The sequence below is a fragment of the Salvia miltiorrhiza genome, chromosome 1 (assembly GCF_028751815.1).
Source record: "Salvia miltiorrhiza cultivar Shanhuang (shh) chromosome 1, IMPLAD_Smil_shh, whole genome shotgun sequence".
NCBI classification, from domain to species: domain Eukaryota; kingdom Viridiplantae; phylum Streptophyta; class Magnoliopsida; order Lamiales; family Lamiaceae; genus Salvia; species Salvia miltiorrhiza.
In genome coordinates this window covers 62033518-62054195 of record NC_080387.1, presented here as the reverse complement: position 1 = coordinate 62054195, position 20678 = coordinate 62033518, and the positions used below count along the sequence as shown (strand labels likewise).

The 20678-nt window shown below is 40.3% G+C and overlaps 3 protein-coding genes across 5 annotated transcripts in view; 2 read left to right on the top strand and 1 right to left on the bottom strand.

The window, feature by feature from the left end:
- Nucleotides 1-20678, top strand: part of LOC131001622 (H/ACA ribonucleoprotein complex subunit 4) — an 806367-nt gene that overhangs the window by 223415 nt on the left and 562274 nt on the right. The window lies entirely within an intron of this gene.
- Nucleotides 62-5982, top strand: LOC131001452 (uncharacterized). Of its 2 annotated transcripts, XM_057927853.1 has the most exons (12): nt 94-716; nt 819-2556; nt 2677-2916; nt 3056-3185; nt 3610-3762; nt 3870-4084; nt 4171-4240; nt 4350-4556; nt 4668-4894; nt 5077-5155; nt 5235-5375; nt 5488-5982. In XM_057927853.1, exons 1-12 carry the CDS (start codon nt 380-382, stop codon nt 5716-5718), a joined length of 3768 nt encoding a protein of 1255 aa, XP_057783836.1. In that variant the 5' UTR covers nt 94-379; the 3' UTR covers nt 5719-5982. The 2 variants fall into 2 exon arrangements, with proteins under 2 accessions (XP_057783830.1, XP_057783836.1); XM_057927847.1 differs by having other exon boundaries at nt 62-2556.
- Nucleotides 6699-10081, bottom strand: LOC131001935 (eukaryotic translation initiation factor 3 subunit E). The gene is made up of 8 exons (XM_057928585.1): nt 9647-10081; nt 8927-9081; nt 8521-8748; nt 8308-8429; nt 7927-8146; nt 7531-7673; nt 7053-7190; nt 6699-6977 (listed from the first exon to the last, which is right to left on the bottom strand). The coding sequence occupies exons 1-8, from the start codon at nt 9855-9857 to the stop codon at nt 6878-6880; spliced, it is 1317 nt and encodes a 438-aa protein (XP_057784568.1). The 5' UTR covers nt 9858-10081; the 3' UTR covers nt 6699-6877.

The window sequence follows — 20678 nt, the reverse complement described above, 5'->3', positions numbered from 1 at the left end:
CCAAAAAAAATGCTTTTATCATATAGTTGATGATGTGTTTATTCACAAGAATGAAATGTTTATGTTTATGTTGAGCTTCGCTAGCCAAACACTCCGTTAATACTAGGTGATAGCAACGTTCAAATCAATCAATTCAAATATAAACCCCCAAAACCTAAACCCCAAGAAAAAGGGGCAAAAGAAAAAAAGGGCAAAATTAGAGCAAATCCAAACCCACACTCATTTTCGGCTTCTTCCCTTCCATTTGAAGCAAAGGTTTTTTTCGAGAATCCGTCCTATGTTTTCTCTGCTGACGACGACAAAATTCACCGAATAATCTCTCAACTCAGACACCTAATTATACCGAAATCTACCATCCCACCGGATTCCGAGTTTCAAAATGTCGCCGCCGGTGATCGCGCCGCAGCCCGCTTTCGAATTCGATAAACCCGATTCAGCTCAGAGCTCAGAATCGGGGGAGAGCTTTAATTTTTCTTCTGCTTCGACTGATGCTGCTCGATTTGATTACTCGAAAAGCGGTCCCGAGAAGCCGCGCATTTCGGGCCGATCCAGGCCGAGGTTAATGAAGATGAGGAGGCGGCAAATGCGGGACGGAAAGACTGTAAAAACTGATTTGGGGTTGAATGGGTTTAGTGATGGTGGTGGGGAGAAAGATTTTGAGGGGAAATTGGGGAATGCGTTTGCGACTAATAATGGGTGTTTGGGATCGAATGGAGGTGAGGGTAAGAGTCGTGGTTTGAATGAAAACGTTGATAAATTTGGGAACGGGTTTAATTTTAATGTTGAGTTGGATAATTCTTTGTCTGGATTTATATCAGGGAAATTTACGCCCTTGTTTGATGCCACTGAGAGTACCATGCCAAGCAAGAAGCAGTCAAAAGGGAGCAATTTTTATTTTGATAAAGGTAGCTCAAATGTTGTGCAAATGGAATCTGGGAGTTTTGTTTTTGGAGCTTGTAAGGAGGCTCCTGTGTCAAATCCGGATTTGTGCGAGCAGTTTGTCTTTGGTGCTGGTGCTGGTGCTTATAGTCGTGATTCGAGTTTCAGTATGAAGGATTCGAGTGACTCAGCTTCACAAGTCAAGTTGGAGCAACAAGGTTCGCATAAGTCTGGTTTGAATTCAAGTGCTGATGAGTTTGTGAAGTTTAATGCTGTAAATTTTGAATTTGGTGCTAGCAAAACTGATAAAGTTGCAGGAAGCACGATCCACGACGTAAGGGGTAAAGTTAAATTGGATGGTTCTGGGGCTTCTGAAAAGGTTAGCGACCCTGGCTTCAAGTTTCCATTCAATGTGAGTGATGGCAGTATCAACGATCTTGAGAATATTGTGTTCACAGAAAACACTGACTTCAAATTCAACATAGGATTGGAAAATAAATCCTCTTGTGGAAAAGGGGATGTGCCTAATTTTACAAAGAGTGGGAAAGAAAATGCAGAGATTGGATCTCAGTCTCAGGATGCATGTGTGAGTGATGTTTTCATTTTTGGAGGACTGAAAGGCAAGGGAGGCATCGATTCTGGTGGATGTACTAGGCCTGTTAACGAGATGAATCAATTGCATAGGGAAAAGGCTGAAGATAGTAATTTTAAATTTCAAACTAGTGGTAGTTTAGGTGATTCTTTTGATCAAGGCCCTATACTTAATATATTGAATGAGATGAAGAAACTGAACATTGGTGATCCTGAAGCGGATGCTTCAAGGTCTGCAAGTTTCAGTTGCAATTCTGCATCAGGTGCTGATAATGTATTTGTGTTTGGAGGCAACCAGAAGGACTCTGGTTTGGTAGATGAGAATCTTCCTAGTATGAACCGGAAGAATCCAGATATGAGTTGCTTCTCACAAAATAACTCTAAATCCACTAGGACTTACTCAACATTGTTTCCATCCGCTGGAATGGGCTTCGAGCTGAACAGTGGTTACCCAAAGGTGCCATCTATTGATAAAGATGAGAATAGCAGCATTAGGTTCGGAGACAAACTGGCAGGGTTAGGCTCAGATGCAGATTGTATCACACCAGATATAAAATTTGCATTTTCGAGCAACAATTTATTCCAGGGTATAGATAAGTTAGGTAATACAAATTTTACATCAGTTAAAGGCAAAAAATCCAAGAAGAGAAATGGAAAGCTAGGACAAAAAACCGTTGTCCAACAGTTGTTTCCACAGAGTCAGATAACTAAGGAAGGCAGTTCCCAGCAAAATCATGTGTCTCCTGGTTTCGGTTCGCCCATGGATTTTTCACCGTATCAAAATACAAGTGCCAGCAATGCACCAGAGGCAGACACTGCCTGTGGAGTAAAAGGAGAATCTTCTGCAAACAAGATTTTTTTTTCAGAGGACTCGGAAAATCCTGAAGATGACAAGAGCAATTCAGTTTTTTCTCCTTCATTGCCTGCAGAAGATGGCCTGTCAGCAGTAAAACGCCAATACAAGAAAAAGTATAGGCTGAAAGTTGGTTTAAATCCCACCGTGCAAGGAAACAATTCGAAAAAAGAAAATGGTAAGCAGGAACCTACTGGGACTTCTAGTGAAGTATGCGAGCATTGGCGAATAAGGTAATCCGTATGCTTCTTTGCCTGTTTGGTTTTTTGCTGCTGTTTTATGATTTTTAAATGCTTATGCACGAGCTTTTATTGCTTTTATTGTGATTGGTTGAATAATCTGAACCTGTCCAGGGGGAATGAGGCTTATCATGCCGGGAAACTTTCTAAAGCAGAGGAATTTTACTCGATGGGCATCAGTTCTGTTCCACATGTTAGTGCCACAGGATACCCCTTGAAACCACTCTTACTGTGCTATAGCAACCGTGCAGCCACACGAATGTCACTTTTAAGGATGAGGGAAGCCATAGCAGATTGTACAAAAGCATCTGAGCTAGACCCAGACTTTATGAAAGTTATATTAAGGGCTGGAAAGTAAGTTTGTTCCTTGAATACTTCTGTTTTTGAGTTACTGTACATTTAACAATGTGCCGAGGTAGATGCAAAGCTCTATCATCTTATTTGTAATCAACTGAGTTTGTGAGATGTCTGCAAATTTTTAATAATTTTGCAGTTGCCATTTGGTGTTGGGAGAAGTTGAAGATGCCATCCAGTGTTACAGTAATTGCTTGAGAGCCGGGGACAGCATTTGCTTGGATAGGAGATTTACAATTGAAGCTGCTAGTAGCCTGCAAAAGGCAGAGGTGAGATGCTATAATCATCTTTTGCTACTAATCATAATTTCTTTGTATTTGCTTATTATCATTCTTTTGGTACTGTTAGTTTTTCATGTTTGTGATATCATGTCCAATGTTTTAGGAACTTGTTTGCCAGTTTGCAGTTGTATCTAGTGAATCATATTCATTCGTTGATATCCCTAAAGTATGTGTTAGAAACACCTTGAGAGGATGATATATATACCTTTTTTAGCCTTGTATCTTGCTTCTTATCTTGTTATGAGAACTGAAATTTAAACATTAGCTTTGTTGTATTCTTAAAAGTCAGCATCTGATAGGCAAATTGGTATTTCTGATTGCATTGGTTCTGTACAATTCGATTCTCCTAAATTTTCTTGAATATTCTTTTCCTGCAAGTCATAATCTGATTGGCAGTTTTTTTGCTTAATAGAAAGTAGCCGAGTGTATGCATCAATCTGCCACGCTCTTGCAAGAAGGAACTGATGATGCGGCAGGCAGGGCTCTGGGGAGCATTGAAGAGGCCTTGTCGACAAGCCGTTATTCAGAGAGATTGCTTCAGATGAAAGGAGAGGCCATGTACATTGTATGTACCAATTAAGGTCCATTTATTTTGAAGTAAATTTCTGATTCAATGTAAAAACCCAATTTTGAAGATGCATGGGTGTCATCGTAATTATGTTATTGATATAGTTGCGGATGTATGACGAAGTGATCCAACTTTGTGAGCAAACTCTTGATATTGCCGAGAAGAACTTTGGTGCTGATCTTTTGGCCAATCCCAGCAATAGTTCTCATGTGAAGTTGTGGAGGTGGCGCCTGCAGAGTAAGTCCCACTATCGTCAAGGAAGGCTTGATTTGGCTCTTGATTTGATTGAAAAACAAGAAAAAGTGCCTATCAGCTCAAAGTAAGAGTCATTCGCCATCAACCCACAGTTGTAGTATTTGGTTTGTAAATAAATCTGGGTTGTTGATCACATATTTTCTCGTGTAGGTCTGGAGATGTAACTGGGGAATCCTCCATTGTTTTAGCCGCCAATATTCGCGAACTCTTATCCTTAAAAGTATGTTGGATGTTCATTTGATCTTAATATTTATGTTCTACATAATTCATGCATGCTAGGAATTTATTTAAAGCTCACACATGGTTTTCCCAATTTTTATTCATCACAGAAATCAGGAAATGAAGCCTTCAACTCTGGAAGGTATACAGAAGCTATAGATAATTATACCACTGCCATATCAAAAAGTTTTGAATCACGAGCTTTTATGGCTGTCTGCTACTGCAATCGTGCGGCTGCATACCAATCACTCAGCCAAATAGTTGATGCCATTTCAGATTGTAGTGTAGCAATAGCCCTTGACGAGGACTACGCAAAGGTTGGTACAAAACATTACCTTATTGCAAAATGTTTTCTTGCAGATTATTTATTGGTTCACTACATTGCATCTCTGCTATTAACGGAGCTCTTATTGCCTTTTTGTACATAGGCAATTTCCAGGAGAGCTACTTTGCATGAAATGATTAGGGATTATAAACAAGCACTGAATGATAGTCAGAGATTAGTCTCTCTTCTTGAAAGTCAATCTCAAAGCAAAAATCAGAGCAGATCAAGTGGAGGCAGTGGTGTTAGGGATTTAAGAAAAGCTCGTCGTCGTCTTGCCACTATTGAAGAGAAGGCTAAAAAGGAAATTCCTTTGGATCTTTACCTCATTCTGTAAGTCTAACCATCACCTTTCTTTTAATCACATGATACTTTCAGATCACGCCCTTAAAATTCCCCCGTTCACATGAAATTCGATGTGCTTGTGAAGTGACGTTCTGCTCCTACTGGAACTTATAGTATAGTAACTGATAACATATAGAAGCTTGAATTTGATCTTGGTTTTGAACTGGCAGGGGAATCAAAGCATCTGATGCTGAATCCGAGATTAAGAAGGCCTACCGGAAAGCTGCTCTCAGGCACCATCCTGATAAGGTTTTACGGGTTTTCTCAAACTTGCATCGTGAGTATTGTTGGATTTTCTTGTTGTGAAACAAAGTTCTTGGTGGTGTAGGCTGGTCAGGTTTTGGTAAGGAGTGATGCTGGTGATGATGGGAAATTATGGAAAGAGTGTGGTGAAAAAATTCACAACGATGCTGACAGGCTGTTCAAGATCATTGGGGAGGCATATGCTGTACTCTCAGATTCTTTCAAGGTAATATAAATGAGCAATACATATTAGGAATTTTTTGAATTTAGCTAGATGAATATCCAAGATTCATGATACGCAGTGTTTATCGTACATGTATAAATTGATCTTTTTGCAGCGGTCCAAGTACGATATGGAAGAGGAGATAAGGAACAACGACAGAGACAGCAACAGAAATGGTAGCTGTGGACATCCATCGACATCTTACAGTTCTCCATACGAGAACAGAACTTGGTCGGCCAGATCCGGTACTTACAGCACTTCATTTGGAGGAAGAAGCAGCAACAGCAGACGGAACTGGTACGAAGCATACCCAAAAACTTACAGCTACTCGCGTTCACAATGGTAGAGGGCAAGAATTGCTCGTGAACAACGGAGATATGGAAATGGCGCATCACCTGGGAAATCCAGATCGCAGGGAAGATGATGCAACAGTGTTTGTGAAGCTGCACTTCATGCAAAGGAGCTCTGCCCCATGAGGCCTTGCGATGGCAAGCGGGTCATACACATGTAATTTGATGGTTTATTTGAGAAATTGGTCCCGCAGATGAAATTTTTTGGGAACACATTTCACATCATGGTGAAAATAAAGGTCGATGTTTTTGTTCTTTCATTCATCTTCTTCATAGTTTAAAGTTTTGACAAATTGGATTGAAGTTCAAATGATGCTTATACCGCTTTTAAAATAAAAGGTGCAAATAAAAAATGTGTTGCAGTGTTTAATCGTATATCTTGCAGATTTGTCCTGCTATAAGCACTAATATTTTGCAAGATTTGAACAGGTAAATACATGAATGTACAATACTAACCCAAGTTAATATCTGAATGTGAAAAAATGTAATGACTGAATTTGAGATTTTTAACATTTATTGAATTTTATAGTATTATTGTCATACATTTATTAATAGTGAATTGAAGTGGAAGCTAATCTTTACGAGGGACATGGTTTGGTGGTGGATGGATAATATTGTAGATAATATTGATCGGATAAAGTAAGATTAGATTATTTAGATTATGTAATTTTGTGTTTAGCCAGATAGATTATAGAATAGGATAGATTGAAAAAGTATTGAGTGAAAAGTATAGCATAATTTCAAGATTAACCTTTTGATCAAAGAATAGTCTTAGTTGAATTTACAAAATTCAAGTGCAAAGAGCACCAAAAACAATTTTGGTGAAGATATTTCTTAGGCATTGAAGGATGATTAATAATCAACTCAATTTTGAACTACACATCATACGCTAAATCATTCAAACCAAACATATTAATAAAATAAATTTAGCAGCTCTAAACCCATATGCAATTAAGGTTGAAAAAACAACAAAGAATGCAGCAATTTAAGTGCTATCTCACTAAATTAATCGCCCAAAATCTGAGAAACTTCTCTTTTTCAGCAAAAAAAAAATATAACAAGACATAGAACTGCATCTGCGGTTAATCCAGATTTTGCGATAACGAAAACAACTCATCATTCAAAAACAAGGAGCAATGTCGGAACAATATCTATCTATCGTGCTGTCTGACCCGGAGCATTTTCCAGAAGCTGGTGAACTATTTTATAGGTACGGGTTGAAAGAGCTTTAGTGTGGTCAATGAGCTGCTCATACCTGAGAAGAAGAAAAGATTCTTCAGTATAAGCGGAGACAACGAAACACAGGAAACACTAAGTATAGTGAACTTACACATTGGTATTATTGGGTTCCATGATAATGGTTCCCAACTTTGAATCAATCTTAGCTTCAAGCTTTGAGGTCCTGATAAGATTAACTATCCATCTTTCAGCCTCCTCGTAATTTAAATTCAGCTTCTCAGCGAGCACTCTGTCAGTACCACCAAAAAAAGATTTAGCAAATATTCCCATATATAGGAATATACACACTACAGATGCCTGGAATTTCATTGATGTTTGGTTATTAAAAGTGATGTCAAGCAAACATGCATGATTTTAAGGATATCTCAGTGGCCCCAAAATGAGGATGGCAGGCATTCCCAAGTATCAATTGAGCTACATCCATAACTCAAAATACAAAGAAGGACAACAATGAAGGAAAATATAGGAAGGGAAATTAGTGTGCATGCATAGTTGAAGAATACAAAGTAAGATAAAATGCAAATAAAGCAGAAAACTAAAAAATGTAGTGAACTGCTGAAGTCACAGACCCCATATCAATGCGCTGATGAATGCGGCAGTAGGTTTCAAAGATGAAAAGGCGAGCATTTTCAAGAAATTCATCTCTCAGGGGTACAGTTGTAAAATTTCCCTCTTCAATTCTTTTTCCAAGAAATGGGTCGTTCAGTATAACCTGCACAACCATACAATTTAGAGAATTACATACCATGTCAAACTTATGGTTTTTGAAACAAGTCTACCATACAGAAAGATAAGAAACACCACAATCTTCACCCAACAAGCAGAATTGCTGATCTGCAGTTACAAAATGCTAGGAGGGAATTGGTAAATATCAAATGGCTTTCCATCAAACTAATAAGTAGGAAAATCTATTCAAAGGATCACAAACACATGAATGAGAACCATATGAAGATAAGGAAATTTACTTCTTCACACTCTCTCATCTTCTTCTGAGCTCCATCAAAGTCATAGTTGACATAGATGCAAGCCAAGAACTCTGTAATGGGATCTTCATGAGAGTATTGCTCTTGCTGGATAACCTTTATGAATTCCTTAAATTGTGGCCTTCTTCTTTTGTTCACAATGAAGGCAGTAGCCAGGTAACGTAAAAGATGGGGAGCATTTGTTTGAATGGCATTGAGATACCTACAAGTCAGTGGACCGTTCAAAACAATTGATTATTTCCTTATTCAGATGCTTCACTGGAAAAGGTGGAAGTCTTTTTCAGACAGACTGAAATGAAATATCATCTACTAGAAGACTACATAAAGAAATAACTGAAATAATAAAATGAGTCAGAAACATACTTGTCTTGATTAAACAAGTCGATAATCTGTGTTCTTCCATTATCATGATTAAAGAAAATGAATAGACTCCAGTGCATTAACCATATCCTACTCTGGACTTGATTCAATGGGGAAGAGAAGTTCTGCAAAGGCATACTCATTATAAGTTTCAGACTATGCAGTGAAGAAAGGAAGTAATTTTTTTCTCCGAGAACCATATGTGCATCAAACCACCTTAGAGTCTATGATTTCCTTCAGACGGTTAAGCTCCTCCAGTGCAATATCCCAATTTTGCATCAGGACCTCTGCTGCCAATTTTCCCCACAATGCACTCAAACTCTTGTCACTGTTAGTGCACAAGGCTCTGTACTGATACAGATAATCAGCAGCACCAGAGTAATTTCCACATTCAAATTGGAACTTGGCATAATCATACAATGCATCAATCTGCTCGGCACCAATCTGGGCAAAAATAAAAACACAAATTTATCAATAAAACTAACAGACAACCAAGAAGTCTCCATAAGCTTATCAAATTCAACTTGCAAGTAAACCGCAGCTAGAAGTATGACAAATCAAACATCACTGTTCTGAAAGTAGAAATGATCATGAAGTTTCAAGTATAAAGGAGGCTAAAAACCTGATAGCGCTCATTAAGCATCTGAAGATTGTACTGTTTGTCGGCCCTTAATTCCTGAACTGCATGAGGATTCTGCAGAAAGGCAATCAAAGGAGCAGCTCCATCTTCCAACGCCTTCAGCCTACCCACCACCTCAGCTCTCCTATCGATCATGTCTAAAGTAAACCAGCAGCAAGAAATAGCATAAGATTTTTAATACCAGGGAAGAATGACCAAAAATCAATATATCAACAATAACATGATTTAACACTAGAAAAACTATATGCAAATGTAAAGAAAACATGCAAACCTAACTCAATACAAAGAATATGAAGCTTTCTACTCCAACAGAATGATTCGCAGTACAGCAAGCAATGTAAAATCCACACACAGACCCACACAAAAAGCCACATTGAATTTAGACAATGGAAACGAGCAATTGCAGCTCCAGGCAATATGGGATGACAAGTGATTAATTTCTCAGATCTCAGAATGGAACCTTGAGAAAATCTGAGACGCCAAAACCCTAAAAACAACTGGAATTAAATAAATATAATACAACTTCTAAGACACGAGATTTTACTACCTAAATTATCGGATAAAAATAAGCCATTGCACCAACAAATCAAATACACGACAATCCGTCTTCCTAAAAAAAGCTCTGAAAAAATCCAAATATTTCAGGGAAAAACAAAAACAGAACACCAATTGATATCTTCCACAAACACGAAGAATACACACCTTGAGGAACATCGTCCGATCGGTAGAGAGATTTATGAATATCCATGGCGTAATCAACCATGTTAGTGTGGTTGAGCAGCTCAATCTTCGCCTTCAAAATATCTTCCTCAGGGTACAACCCTCTCTCCTGTAGGAACTCGAGTAGCGGGAACACCAGATGCCTGTCTAGATGCGGCGCTATCCGCGGCGTCAGGTCGTATTGCGACGCCATTGTCTCCGTTAACTGACTGAAGCGGTGGTTTTGCGGCGGCGCTGGAAGGCCTGGATTGATTCTGGAACGAAAAAATTTATCTGATTTGGGTTTGGGAACTAGGGTTTTTAATAATTCCTTTTTTCTTTTTCTTTTTTGAACGGTGTCTTTTTAAATAATTCCTATTACTACTATTAATGAGAGTACAATATATTGACAGCAGTGTAGTGTAAATAGAGTGATACTCTGCGGCCATATGATGGCTAGCAAAATATATTATGGCAAGTCGTAAATTAATTAAATAATTTTTTTTTACTTTTTTCAAATTAAATAGTAAAATAATTTATTTAAAATATAATTTGTATAATTTGTATAATTTGTATTGTATTGTATTGTTCATATTGTAGTTATTCTTAATATTTTATAGCTTTTTCAAAATAAAAAATAACTACACACTATAGACAATTCATTAAAATAATTAATTCTTTTCTATTTTAAAAACAAATTAAATAATTTATTGAAACAAACTAGAATACTTGTTATGAGACGAATGGAGTAACATTCTTGTAAATTCTTATTTCACCTATTAAAACATATGTAGTGTAGAGCCTCTATAAACTCTTAAAAAATGGCCCTCAGCGCGCGCACCTTCTCTCACATACCGGAGAATCCTATGGGATCTTAAAGAAAATATGTCATTTTTCTTCGCAATTCAACTTTTTCATTTTTTTTCTATTTTTTTAATTCGCCACATTTTTCTGAGAAAGCGCTTTTGAAATAGTCATTTTGAAAAAAGAAACACAATATTCGTCTGCTAATTGAAAAAACATAAAATTTGTCCATTTATTACGTGTAAGACTATTTTTTCCTTAGTTAGGGCGGACCGAATTCGGGTTGAATTCGAGTTTATGTGCCAACCGAACAAAAAAAAATCTAAGTATATGGCATTAATATGTAGGAATGTCAAAAAAAGCCCGTGGTGGTCGTCGTTTTCCACCAAATAATTCCTGCAGAATTATCAAAATAAATTAGTATAATGATAAGTAGGGTCGATCCCACAGAGAGCAGATAAAATCATTCAATTCCCTCAAATCTATAAAATTGGTGATGCCACCACGCCTTAAATTGAAAAAAATATTAATTAACTAAGAATGCAATAAATCAAATAAAAATACTCTTGAAATAAATCAATAAAAGGGTAATTCGACTCAAATAAATCCACACTAATTCAAGGCTCTGATCATCGACACAAAGATTAATTAATTCAACCAACAAGTTATAGGATACCGTGAAACGCAACGGACGTACCCCAATTCCTACTTACTGTGTCGATAAACTGCTGGAGATGCCAGACCTGCTTATTTCTCTTATTAAAATATAACCTAGCTGGAGACGTCAGACCTAGATTTAATATTCTAATAGCATTAAGATGAAGGAACCCATTTTATATCAATTATCCTAGATAAGCTAGCAATAATTAATATACCAATTAATTCCTACTACGAACATGATGGCTTTATCACTAATCAGCCTTATTCCAACAATTACGGATTGGAGGTGCTAATTGACTGTAATCCAATTAAACCTAAGTTGGTCAGACTTAAATAAAATCGGAATTATCTTTAAACCCTAAGAATTAATCAAAATTAATAGGAATCAATTTTATGCTCAATTAGGTCTCACAGATTATTAAATTAATGCTTCATTATTCTCGCCGAATTAAAAGTTTAGTTACTCATAATTAAATTAACAACAATCAAAGAAATAAAAGCAAGCATGAAACAATTAAACACTAAATAAACGAAATAAAATTGCAAAGAATTAAAGTCACCACTTTTGACAATTGAGAGAATTCGTTTGACACACTCAAAAATTACTCCAGCCGCAATCTTCAATAAATTCAAAGCTAGAAAAGTAATCACATAAAACTAAGAATTGTATGCATAAAAAAAATCGTTCTGCTCTAGCTAAGGGAAATAAAGTGCATGATATATATACTAATCAAAGTCAAACTCCCTATCTATAGTCTCAAATTGCGGCTCTTAACTTGTAACACCCCGTATTTTGAGAAACTATTTGTGCCCTAGCTCGATTTAAATTGAGTTTAAATAGTAGCTAGAGGAATTATGGGAATTATGCACGTGGGCGAATAAATGAGATAAGAATTATTTTGAGAGTTTATTAGGAGACGATATTATTTTCTCGGGTCTTATAAATTTATTTTCGAGAAACCTATCTTCGCCCTATATTTTTAGTTGAAATGTCTATGTGATATTAATATTTTACGTGGTAGAATATTCACATATGATTTATTGACGCATTGTTATTATGATATTAGTAATATCATAATTGAGAGAAATTTTCCTCACATGAATATATATATTTTCATGAGGTATATATTCCCACACACTAAATATGTGTTATAATTATTCAAGCATATATATATATATATATATATATACCTCTCCCTTTCTCTCTCACTCTCTCTCGATCTCTCTCTTTCTCTCTCGACCTCTCTCACTCCCTCTCTCGGCTCTCTCTCTTCTCTCTCCTCTCTTCTCTCCCTCATTACTCTTTTCTCCTCCCATAAATGAAACCCACATGCCCACATTAACAACTCCCCTAAGTAGCCAACCTAGTTTTAGCCAACACAATCCCTTATTTTGAGATCACACATGCACATGCACAATCTCTTCCCCCCCCCCTCATGCTCGGCTCTCTTTCTTCTCTCTTCTCATTCTCCTGCACCATTAAGAGGATGACATCCTCACCATTTATCATCCTAGTTATTGCAAGATACACATTAATGAAGCAAATCACACCATCACATCACCTCATCAAAGCAAGCTCTCCTCTTCTCTTTCTCCCCCCTTATTTTCGGCAGCCCTCCACTCCTCACTCTACCACACTTATCTCCTTGTTTCACCATTTTTGGAAAGAGTTAAGGAAGCCAAAAGTGTTCTACCTTCACACTAAAGCCATCAAGTGTGATCCAATCTTCAAGCACAAGCTCCAAGCATAACACGCATCATCTTCTACTCCACCTCCATTGATCTTATTGGTAGCAACCTCAATCCTCCTTGGTGAAACGAGAAACCAACACCTAAAACTAGAAAGCAATAAATGACACGAATTTACGTGGTTCGGTCGAGAAGACCTACGTCCACGGGGTTTTGGGGGTTTTCCACTATAATCGAGAGTGATTTACAGTTTACAAGTTGTCGAGTCAGAAATAATGACTATCCTCTAATGAGAGCTAAAAGAAACTATTTATAGAAAATGGAGAAAGTAAGGGCCTTGAGCCTATTTGGCCCATTAGCCCACTAGCCCTAAATAATTGGGCCCAAGCCCCTATTACATGAGCTTCGCTCCCTAGTCGAACCGAGAGTCGAGCTGTGCTGCTGCAGTAATTCCCTTGTTTAGCACAACGCTGGTGCATATTTCAGTCCTCATCAGCTACTCCCCCCTAGTCTGGTTGAACCGGGTATTCTTCGTGTTCAACCAGCGAAGTATTGTTAAAGCCAGTGCTGTGCTGTTTTCCTTAATCCCTGCAAATCATGAAGACATAAGAGTTTTAATACTGTAAGAAAGCAAAAATAAGCATTTTCCCCTTGACTTTGGAATTATAGTTCCAAGTTAGATTTCCTTCTTGTTTATTGAATGTTGACAAAGATAAATAACTTCCATTTCTTTGGGCGCATAAGAAGACCAGCGCTGAGAATACCCCATATTGAATACTTTGCATAGATAAGCAATATAAATGCTTTGTGTTGGATGAATCAGAAGACCGCTGCAAGAATACCCGAATAACATAGGAAGACCCATGTCAAAGTTGAGAAATATGATACTTTGATCATGTGAGAAAACCCGTCATAAATATTTGTCGAGTCTGAACAATATACCATGTTGTTGAGCGCGTAAAAAATCCAGCGCGTGAGAAGACCAATAGATAACAGTGGCACGCCTAAGAGGCGGCTTATTTCTCGCTGAACAGCGATTAGAATAGATCAAAACAGCCCATAGAGCAAAGGCGCAAAACAGTGTAGCCCGTAGAGTAGAGCAGAGAAATATCCGGTCAGAGCAGAGAAATTCCTATCAGATCAAAGAAATGCTCGTCAGAGCAGCCCGATCAGAGCAGAGAAGTGCCCTTTCAGAGCAGAGAAATGTCCCTCAGAGCAGCCCGGTCAGAGCAGAGAAATGCTCTTTCAGAGCAGAGAAATGTCCCTCAGAGCAGCCCGGTCAGAGCAGAGAAATGCCCTCAGAGCAGCCCGGTCAGAGCAGAGAAGTGCCCTTTCAGAGCAGAGAAATGTCCATCAGAGCAGCCCGGTCAGAGCAGAGAAATGCCCTTTAGAGCAGAGAAATGTCCCTCAGAGCAGCCCGGTCAGAGCAGAGAAATGCCCTTTCAGAGCAGAGAAATGCCCTTTCAGAGCAGAGAAATGTCCCTCAGAGCAGCCCGATCAGAGCAGCGAAATGCCCTTTCAGAGCAGAGAAATGTCCCTCAGAGTAGCCCCGACAGAGCATTGAAATCCCAGCAGAGGAAGAAAATTATGCCAGAGCATTGAAGTCACGGACGGTGGCAGAGCATTGGGATCACGGACGGCGGCAGAGCATTGGGATCACGGACGGTGGCTGAGCATTGGGATCACGGACGGTGGCAGAGCATTGGGATCACGGACGGCGGCAGAGCATTGGGATCACGGACGGCGGCAGAGCATTGGGATCACGGACGGTGGCTGAGCATTGGGATCACGGACGGTGGCTGAGCATTGGGATCACTGCAGAGCAGTGAAATCACGGTAGGGCAGTGAAATCACGGCAGAGCAGTGAAATCACGGCAGAGCAGTGAAATCACAGTAGAGTAGTGAAATCACAGCAGAGCAATGAAATCACGGCAGAACATTGAAATCACAGTAGAGTAGTGAAATCACAGCAGAGCAATGAAATCACGGCAGAACATTCCTCAGCTGCTTCCCTCCTTTGTATGCATTCCTTTGCTGCTTCCCTCCTTTGCTGCTTCCCATCCAAGCTTGAACACTCTGCGCGGAGCATGGAAGACCCGGGGGTGCAACCAACTTTCGCGGCTTACGATTAAACAGTAACCCTCTGCGCGGAGCATGGAAGACCCGGGGGGTGCAACCAACTTTCGCGGCTTACGATTAAATAGTAACCCTCTGCGCGGAGCATGGAGGACCCGGGGGGTGCAACCAACTTTCGCGGCTTACGATAAAGAGAACACCCTGCACGGAGCATGGAGGGCCCGGATGGCGCAACCAACTTTCGTGGCTTACGGTAAAGAGAACACCCTGCACGGAGCATGGAGGGCCCGGATGGCGCAACCAACTTTCGTGGCTTACGGTAAAGAGAACACCCTGCACGGAGCATGGAGGGCCCGGGTGGCGCAACCAACTTTCGTGGCTTACGGTAAAGAGAACACCCTGCACGGAGCATGGAGGGCCCGGATGGCGCAACCAACTTTCGTGGCTTACGGTAAAGAGAACACCCTGCACGGAGCATGGAGGGCCCGGATGGCGCAACCAACTTTCGTGGCTTACGGTAAAGAGAACACCCTGCACGGAGCATGGAGGGCCCGGATGGCGCAACCAACTTTCGTGGCTTACGGCTAAACGGTGATATCTGCGCGGAGCATGGAGGGCCCGGGTGGCGCAACCAACTTTCGCGGCTTACGACTACACGATGATTTCTGCGCGGAGCATGGAGGGCCCGGGTGGCGCAACCAACTTTCGCGGCTTACGAGTAAACGGTGATATCTGCGCGGAGCATGGAGGGCCCGGGTGGCGCAACCAACTTTCGCGGCTTACGACTACACGATGATTTCTGCGCGGAGCATGGAGGGCCCGGGTGGCGCAACCAACTTTCGCGGCTTACGAGTAAACGGTGATATCTGCGCGGAGCATGGAGGGCCCGGGTGGCGCAACCAACTTTCGCGGCTTACGACTACACGATAATTTCTGCGCGGAGCATGGAGGGCCCGGGTGGCGCAACCAACTTTCGCGGCTTACGAGTACACGGTGATATCTGCGCGGAGCATGGAGGGCCCGGGTGGCGCAACCAACTTTCGCGGCTTACGACTACACGATGATATCTGCGCGGAGCATGGAGGGCCCGGGTGGCGCAACCAACTTTCGCGGCTTACGAGTAAACGGTGATATCTGCGCGGAGCATGGAGGGCCCGGGTGGCGCAACCAACTTTCGCGGCTTACGACTACACGATGATTTCTGCGCGGAGCATGGAGGGCCCGGGTGGCACAACCAACTTTCGCGGCTTACGATAACAATGATTCCTCTGTTTTTCCCTTGACTTGCTGAGAAGCAATTTTTGAATTTGAAAATTGGGGACTACGGGTATACACCCTACTCCCCCCTCTGGTGACATGTGCAATACTCTGTTATGAACATGTTAAGTGTGTGTGTGTTTGGTGCTCATGCTTGTGATGATTGTGAGAGAGTTAGCATAACTACAGTTCCCAAGTAACATAATTCAAGTTGTAGTTCAAGCCCTAGCACATATGCAGGAGGTGTGCAGCTTCGTGTACTTAGTCAATTCATAATCTAGCCCTAGGCACATATGCAGAAGGTGTGCAGCTTCCAAGACATAATTATTGTTGCATAAATCCCAGCACAGATCATATAAGTTATGGTTTTTCCCAAGTAAAGAAATAGAATGTTTCCCAAATCCTTATCATGCTTACATGTTCCCATAAAATACCCTAAAATCATAATTAGTGATAAAGCATAATACTCCCCCATCATGCTCACATGCTTCCACGTGATAAAGTTCAGCGAAGTACCTGAATTACCACTTACAAGTGGATTAGCTTTTCGTGTTATGGTGATTACCATGTTCAAGTTTTTTCCCAAAGCTGTTTATCATGTGCTGTAAGAACTCTTGAACGAGAATATTAGTAAAATATGAGAGCCCCTTGAGACAGGGCTGCAAAGAGAATTCGAACACTAGATTATATAATTCATTGCCACAACTTGATTCTCATATTCATATCCCGCTGAATTCATTCAAATTTTCAAATCCCATCAAAGATCATATATTATGCCCGATTGTTAAAGTATAACATATCCCAATCATACTCTTCCCATTGATAGAGTTCAGCGAAATACCTGAATTACCACTTACTAGTGGGTTACCCTGTTTTACATTATGGTATTGACCATAATTGTTCAAATCATTCCCCAAATTTGTTTATCCTGTGCTACAAAAATTCTTAAGCACATATATATTAGTAAAATATGAGAGCCCTTAGAAATAGGGCTGTAAATCAATTAACAAGTAAAAAAGTGTACGCTTTGCTTTTCCCAAGCAACAGTGCCGCCCTAAACATTTATTCCACCGAACAAAAGTTGTGAGAATCCCCAAAAATGACACATAAATTAGGATATTTGTGTCCCAATGGCTGAAATTCACAATCCTGAAATCACGATTCTCAAAGAGAAAGTATAATGAATAAACAATAATTATTCATCAGTGCAGAGGATATGAAACCACGAATTCACTAATGTCGTTAACCCAAAAACCCATGTCACGATTAGTCTCTTTTTTGTGAGTGTGTTCAGCAACCCTCTTTTAATGTTGTAACATTCCCCAAAAGTTGAGCTTAGGACCCGAGCAAGTAACTAGCGGAGCTGTCATTTGTCCCCTTTTGTCAAGAGCTCCCATGAATAAATCATATTTGGCTCAGCTAGGCAATCGTAGTGTTCTCAACAGCGAGCAAATGTTGAAATACCCGTCTTGGTGGTCCTGAACTCACCATGCGAAATCAGGGCTAAGTTAGTCCAACAAAATGACAGAATTAATCCCCAAAATCAGAGCAAAAATCATAGCTAAATCACTCCCAAGAGTTATATCTCAACAATATCAAGTCCCAAAAATCATAATAGCATCATAGCACTATAAAGTAAAATCACAACAATAACAAGCTAAAAAATCCCAAGAATCAACACAGTGCAAAGCAGAAGAACTTCCCTTAAATCCTTTTTTTTTTTTTTTTTTTTCGTGAAACTCTGCCCTTCCAGCCCCAAAATGATAGACTCACCTACACCTCGATCAAAATCAAATAGAGAGAGACATAACAGCAAAAATAAGTAGAAACGAAGCTATCACAGAATCAATTCACATGTACATATTTCCCAAATCAATTCTAGGCTTCTAGCAGCTCAAGGCAATAACAAAGATCAGCCACAGTCGTCATGAATAACTAAGTATATAAACGTTCAAACTCTCACAAACCCTCAACATCCATCACAAGTATCTAATGCATCAATAACTCAACATAGCAGCATGAGTCTGAGACCAGGAGCTTATCAGATTGTCTATTGAGTCAATAACTCAAGTCATTGTGACCATCCCAAAGTAAATCAATCCCACATACCAACACTTGATCACGGATAGATTACTCATAGTCCATAGTCCACAATATTACTCACGAATAACCATCATCAAAATTCAAATAAGACTTAGCAAATAATCCCATCAATATTCATGTATAATGTAAATGCAAAAATCATCACGATTCCCAAGAAAATTTCATGCAAAAATCATCATGTACAATCTAACAATGTTAAGCATTCCAATGGCAATAACCCTTCCCATGCAAATTCAATAGAAACACCTCACAATGAAATCCGGATAAATACTTAGAAAACAACAAAGTCTGGCAGCCATAAGAATTCTCCAATCCATTCCCATTCATGCATCCCATCAAATGTCTAATAAACTCATATGAACATATAACCCATCTATCCATCTCCCATGACTACTTAATTCATTGAGAAGAAATGATAAAATCTTAAGCCCACTAAAGCTTAGCCACAACAGTAATCCACACCCAGCAAATCAAAAATCCATGTAAGTATATCATAGATCCCACATTAGAGCATAGAAACATCGAACACTTTTACAATAGCAGGTAGCGAACTTAGCTTTGATAATATTTTAGCTCTGACCCAAGTCCTTGCCGACCACATCAGGTGCATCTATCTCACGCCGATGACCCATCCGACGCTGGAGATCCTCGCGTCTGTCCAGCTAAAGAGGAAATCGACGGCAGATCCCTACTGCTCGGCTGAGCTCAGCAAAAATGGAGATGGAGAGGATTTCTGAAATTACAGCGGCAGCTGCGATCTCAGTTATCGGAGCACTAGCGGCGATTTCCGAGGGCTTTGGTCTTGGCTAGGCCGCTCGCTGGCTTTCACCAGGCGGCAGCGGCATAACTTCAGCGCGATGGAGAGAGACCGAGCACGAAATAAACACCCAAGATGTGAGATGGGCCTTTCTCAACCGTAAATTGAAGGAAGGCTTGATGAATTGTTGGTGAAGCTGCCCTATCATCGAGATTGGCGAGCCGCGTCAGGCTCCGGTGCCGCCTCCACCGCCGCTGTGAGGCAGAGCATAGCCCCGAATCCTGCTCACGGAAGAACATGCCTGCCAGCGGCTTCAGGATCACCACGAAGAGCGGCGAAGAATCGTGACAGCAACGGCATCGACGTCGGCCGCCCGGACGATTGAGCCGTGGTTGCGGAAGCGGCGGAGAGCGCTGGTCTCAAAAGAAGGGCCCCCATCGGTGATTCGCTTGGAAACATAAGAAAACATAGAGAATCATCAGGATTTATTGTGATTTTCACTAAATTGTTGAGAAGTACGTATGGATTTAAGAAAATCGGGGGTTTTCCCCTATGCCCGTGGCCGGTGTGCGTGAATCTGAATCGTTCGAAGAGGATCATCGATCAGAGATGGCGAGATTGTGTTTTCTGATTTTGGGATCTTCGATCGGAGATGGAGAGATGACTGCTGGTGGAAGTCGGATCTAAACTGAATGGGTCGCCGGCAAACTAAGAAGAACAGATCTGGAGAAAATGAATTGAATCCGATGAACAGTAGCCGGACAGTGATGAACAGTAACTCCAATGAACAGTAACTTCGAAGAACAGTAACTCCGATGAATAGTAACCGAAAAACACTCACGCCTTAGCTCATTTTCCCACAGACGGCGCCAGTTGGTGAAACGAGAAACCAACACCTAAAACTAGAAAGCAATAAATGACACGAATTTACGTGGTTCGGTCGAGAAGACCTACGTCCACGGGGTTTTGGGGGTTTTCCACTATAATCGAGAGTGATTTACAGTTTACAAGTTGTCGAGTCAGAAATAATGACTATCCTCTAATGAGAGCTAAAAGAAACTATTTATAGAAAATGGAGAAAGTAAGGGCCTTGAGCCTATTTGGCCCATTAGCCCACTAGCCCTAAATAATTGGGCCCAAGCCCCTATTACATGAGCTTCGCTCCCTAGTCGAACCGAGAGTCGAGCTGTGCTGCTGCAGTAATTCCCTTGTTTAGCACAACGCTGGTGCATATTTCAGTCCTCATCACTCCTCTTATGTTATGTATATATTTTCATGATGTATAAGCATGTATATTGAAGCATATTGAAGCATGATAATCCCTTCTCTCTACTCTTATGATTTTCGAAAATGTTGGTGAAAGAAAGCATATGAACTCCTTCAAACTTTCCACTACTCCTCATATGCTCATACACCTCTACATGTTAGATGCATGAGAAGGGAAGATATTCTTGAAAACCCTTAAGAGGGTTATATGTTATGATAATTGAAGAATGATGAGTTCTTAGTGTGAAAATGCATGAGAATGGTGGTGAAATTGTAGATCCATGATGATATGTGTAAATGTTGTTATTTCAACCATTTTGAGAAATTTTCTTACGTTCTGGACTGATGAGTCGACGAGGTTTCCCTCGCCCACAAATCTTCAAAATTTTACAGTGTGTAGATATATGTGTCTTAAGAATGCTG

What these genes read in the sequence shown, in the direction of transcription:
- LOC131001452 (XM_057927847.1), top strand. Translation starts at nt 380, where the DNA reads ATGTCGCCGCCGGTGATCGCGCCGCAGCCCGCTTTCGAATTCGATAAA. An exon ending in AAGGAGAGGCCATGTACATT is followed by an intron (nt 3,763 to 3,869) that starts GTATGTACCAAT and finishes TTATTGATATAG; the next exon opens with TTGCGGATGTATGACGAAGT. An exon ending in TACTCTCAGATTCTTTCAAG is followed by an intron (nt 5,376 to 5,487) that starts GTAATATAAATG and finishes ATCTTTTTGCAG; the next exon opens with CGGTCCAAGTACGATATGGA.
- LOC131001935 (XM_057928585.1), bottom strand. Translation starts at nt 9,857, where the DNA reads ATGGCGTCGCAATACGACCTGACGCCGCGGATAGCGCCGCATCTAGAC. An exon ending in ATCGGACGATGTTCCTCAAG is followed by an intron (nt 9,082 to 9,646) that starts GTGTGTATTCTT and finishes GGTTTACTTTAG; the next exon opens with ACATGATCGATAGGAGAGCT. An exon ending in TGCTTAATGAGCGCTATCAG is followed by an intron (nt 8,749 to 8,926) that starts GTTTTTAGCCTC and finishes ATTTTTGCCCAG; the next exon opens with ATTGGTGCCGAGCAGATTGA.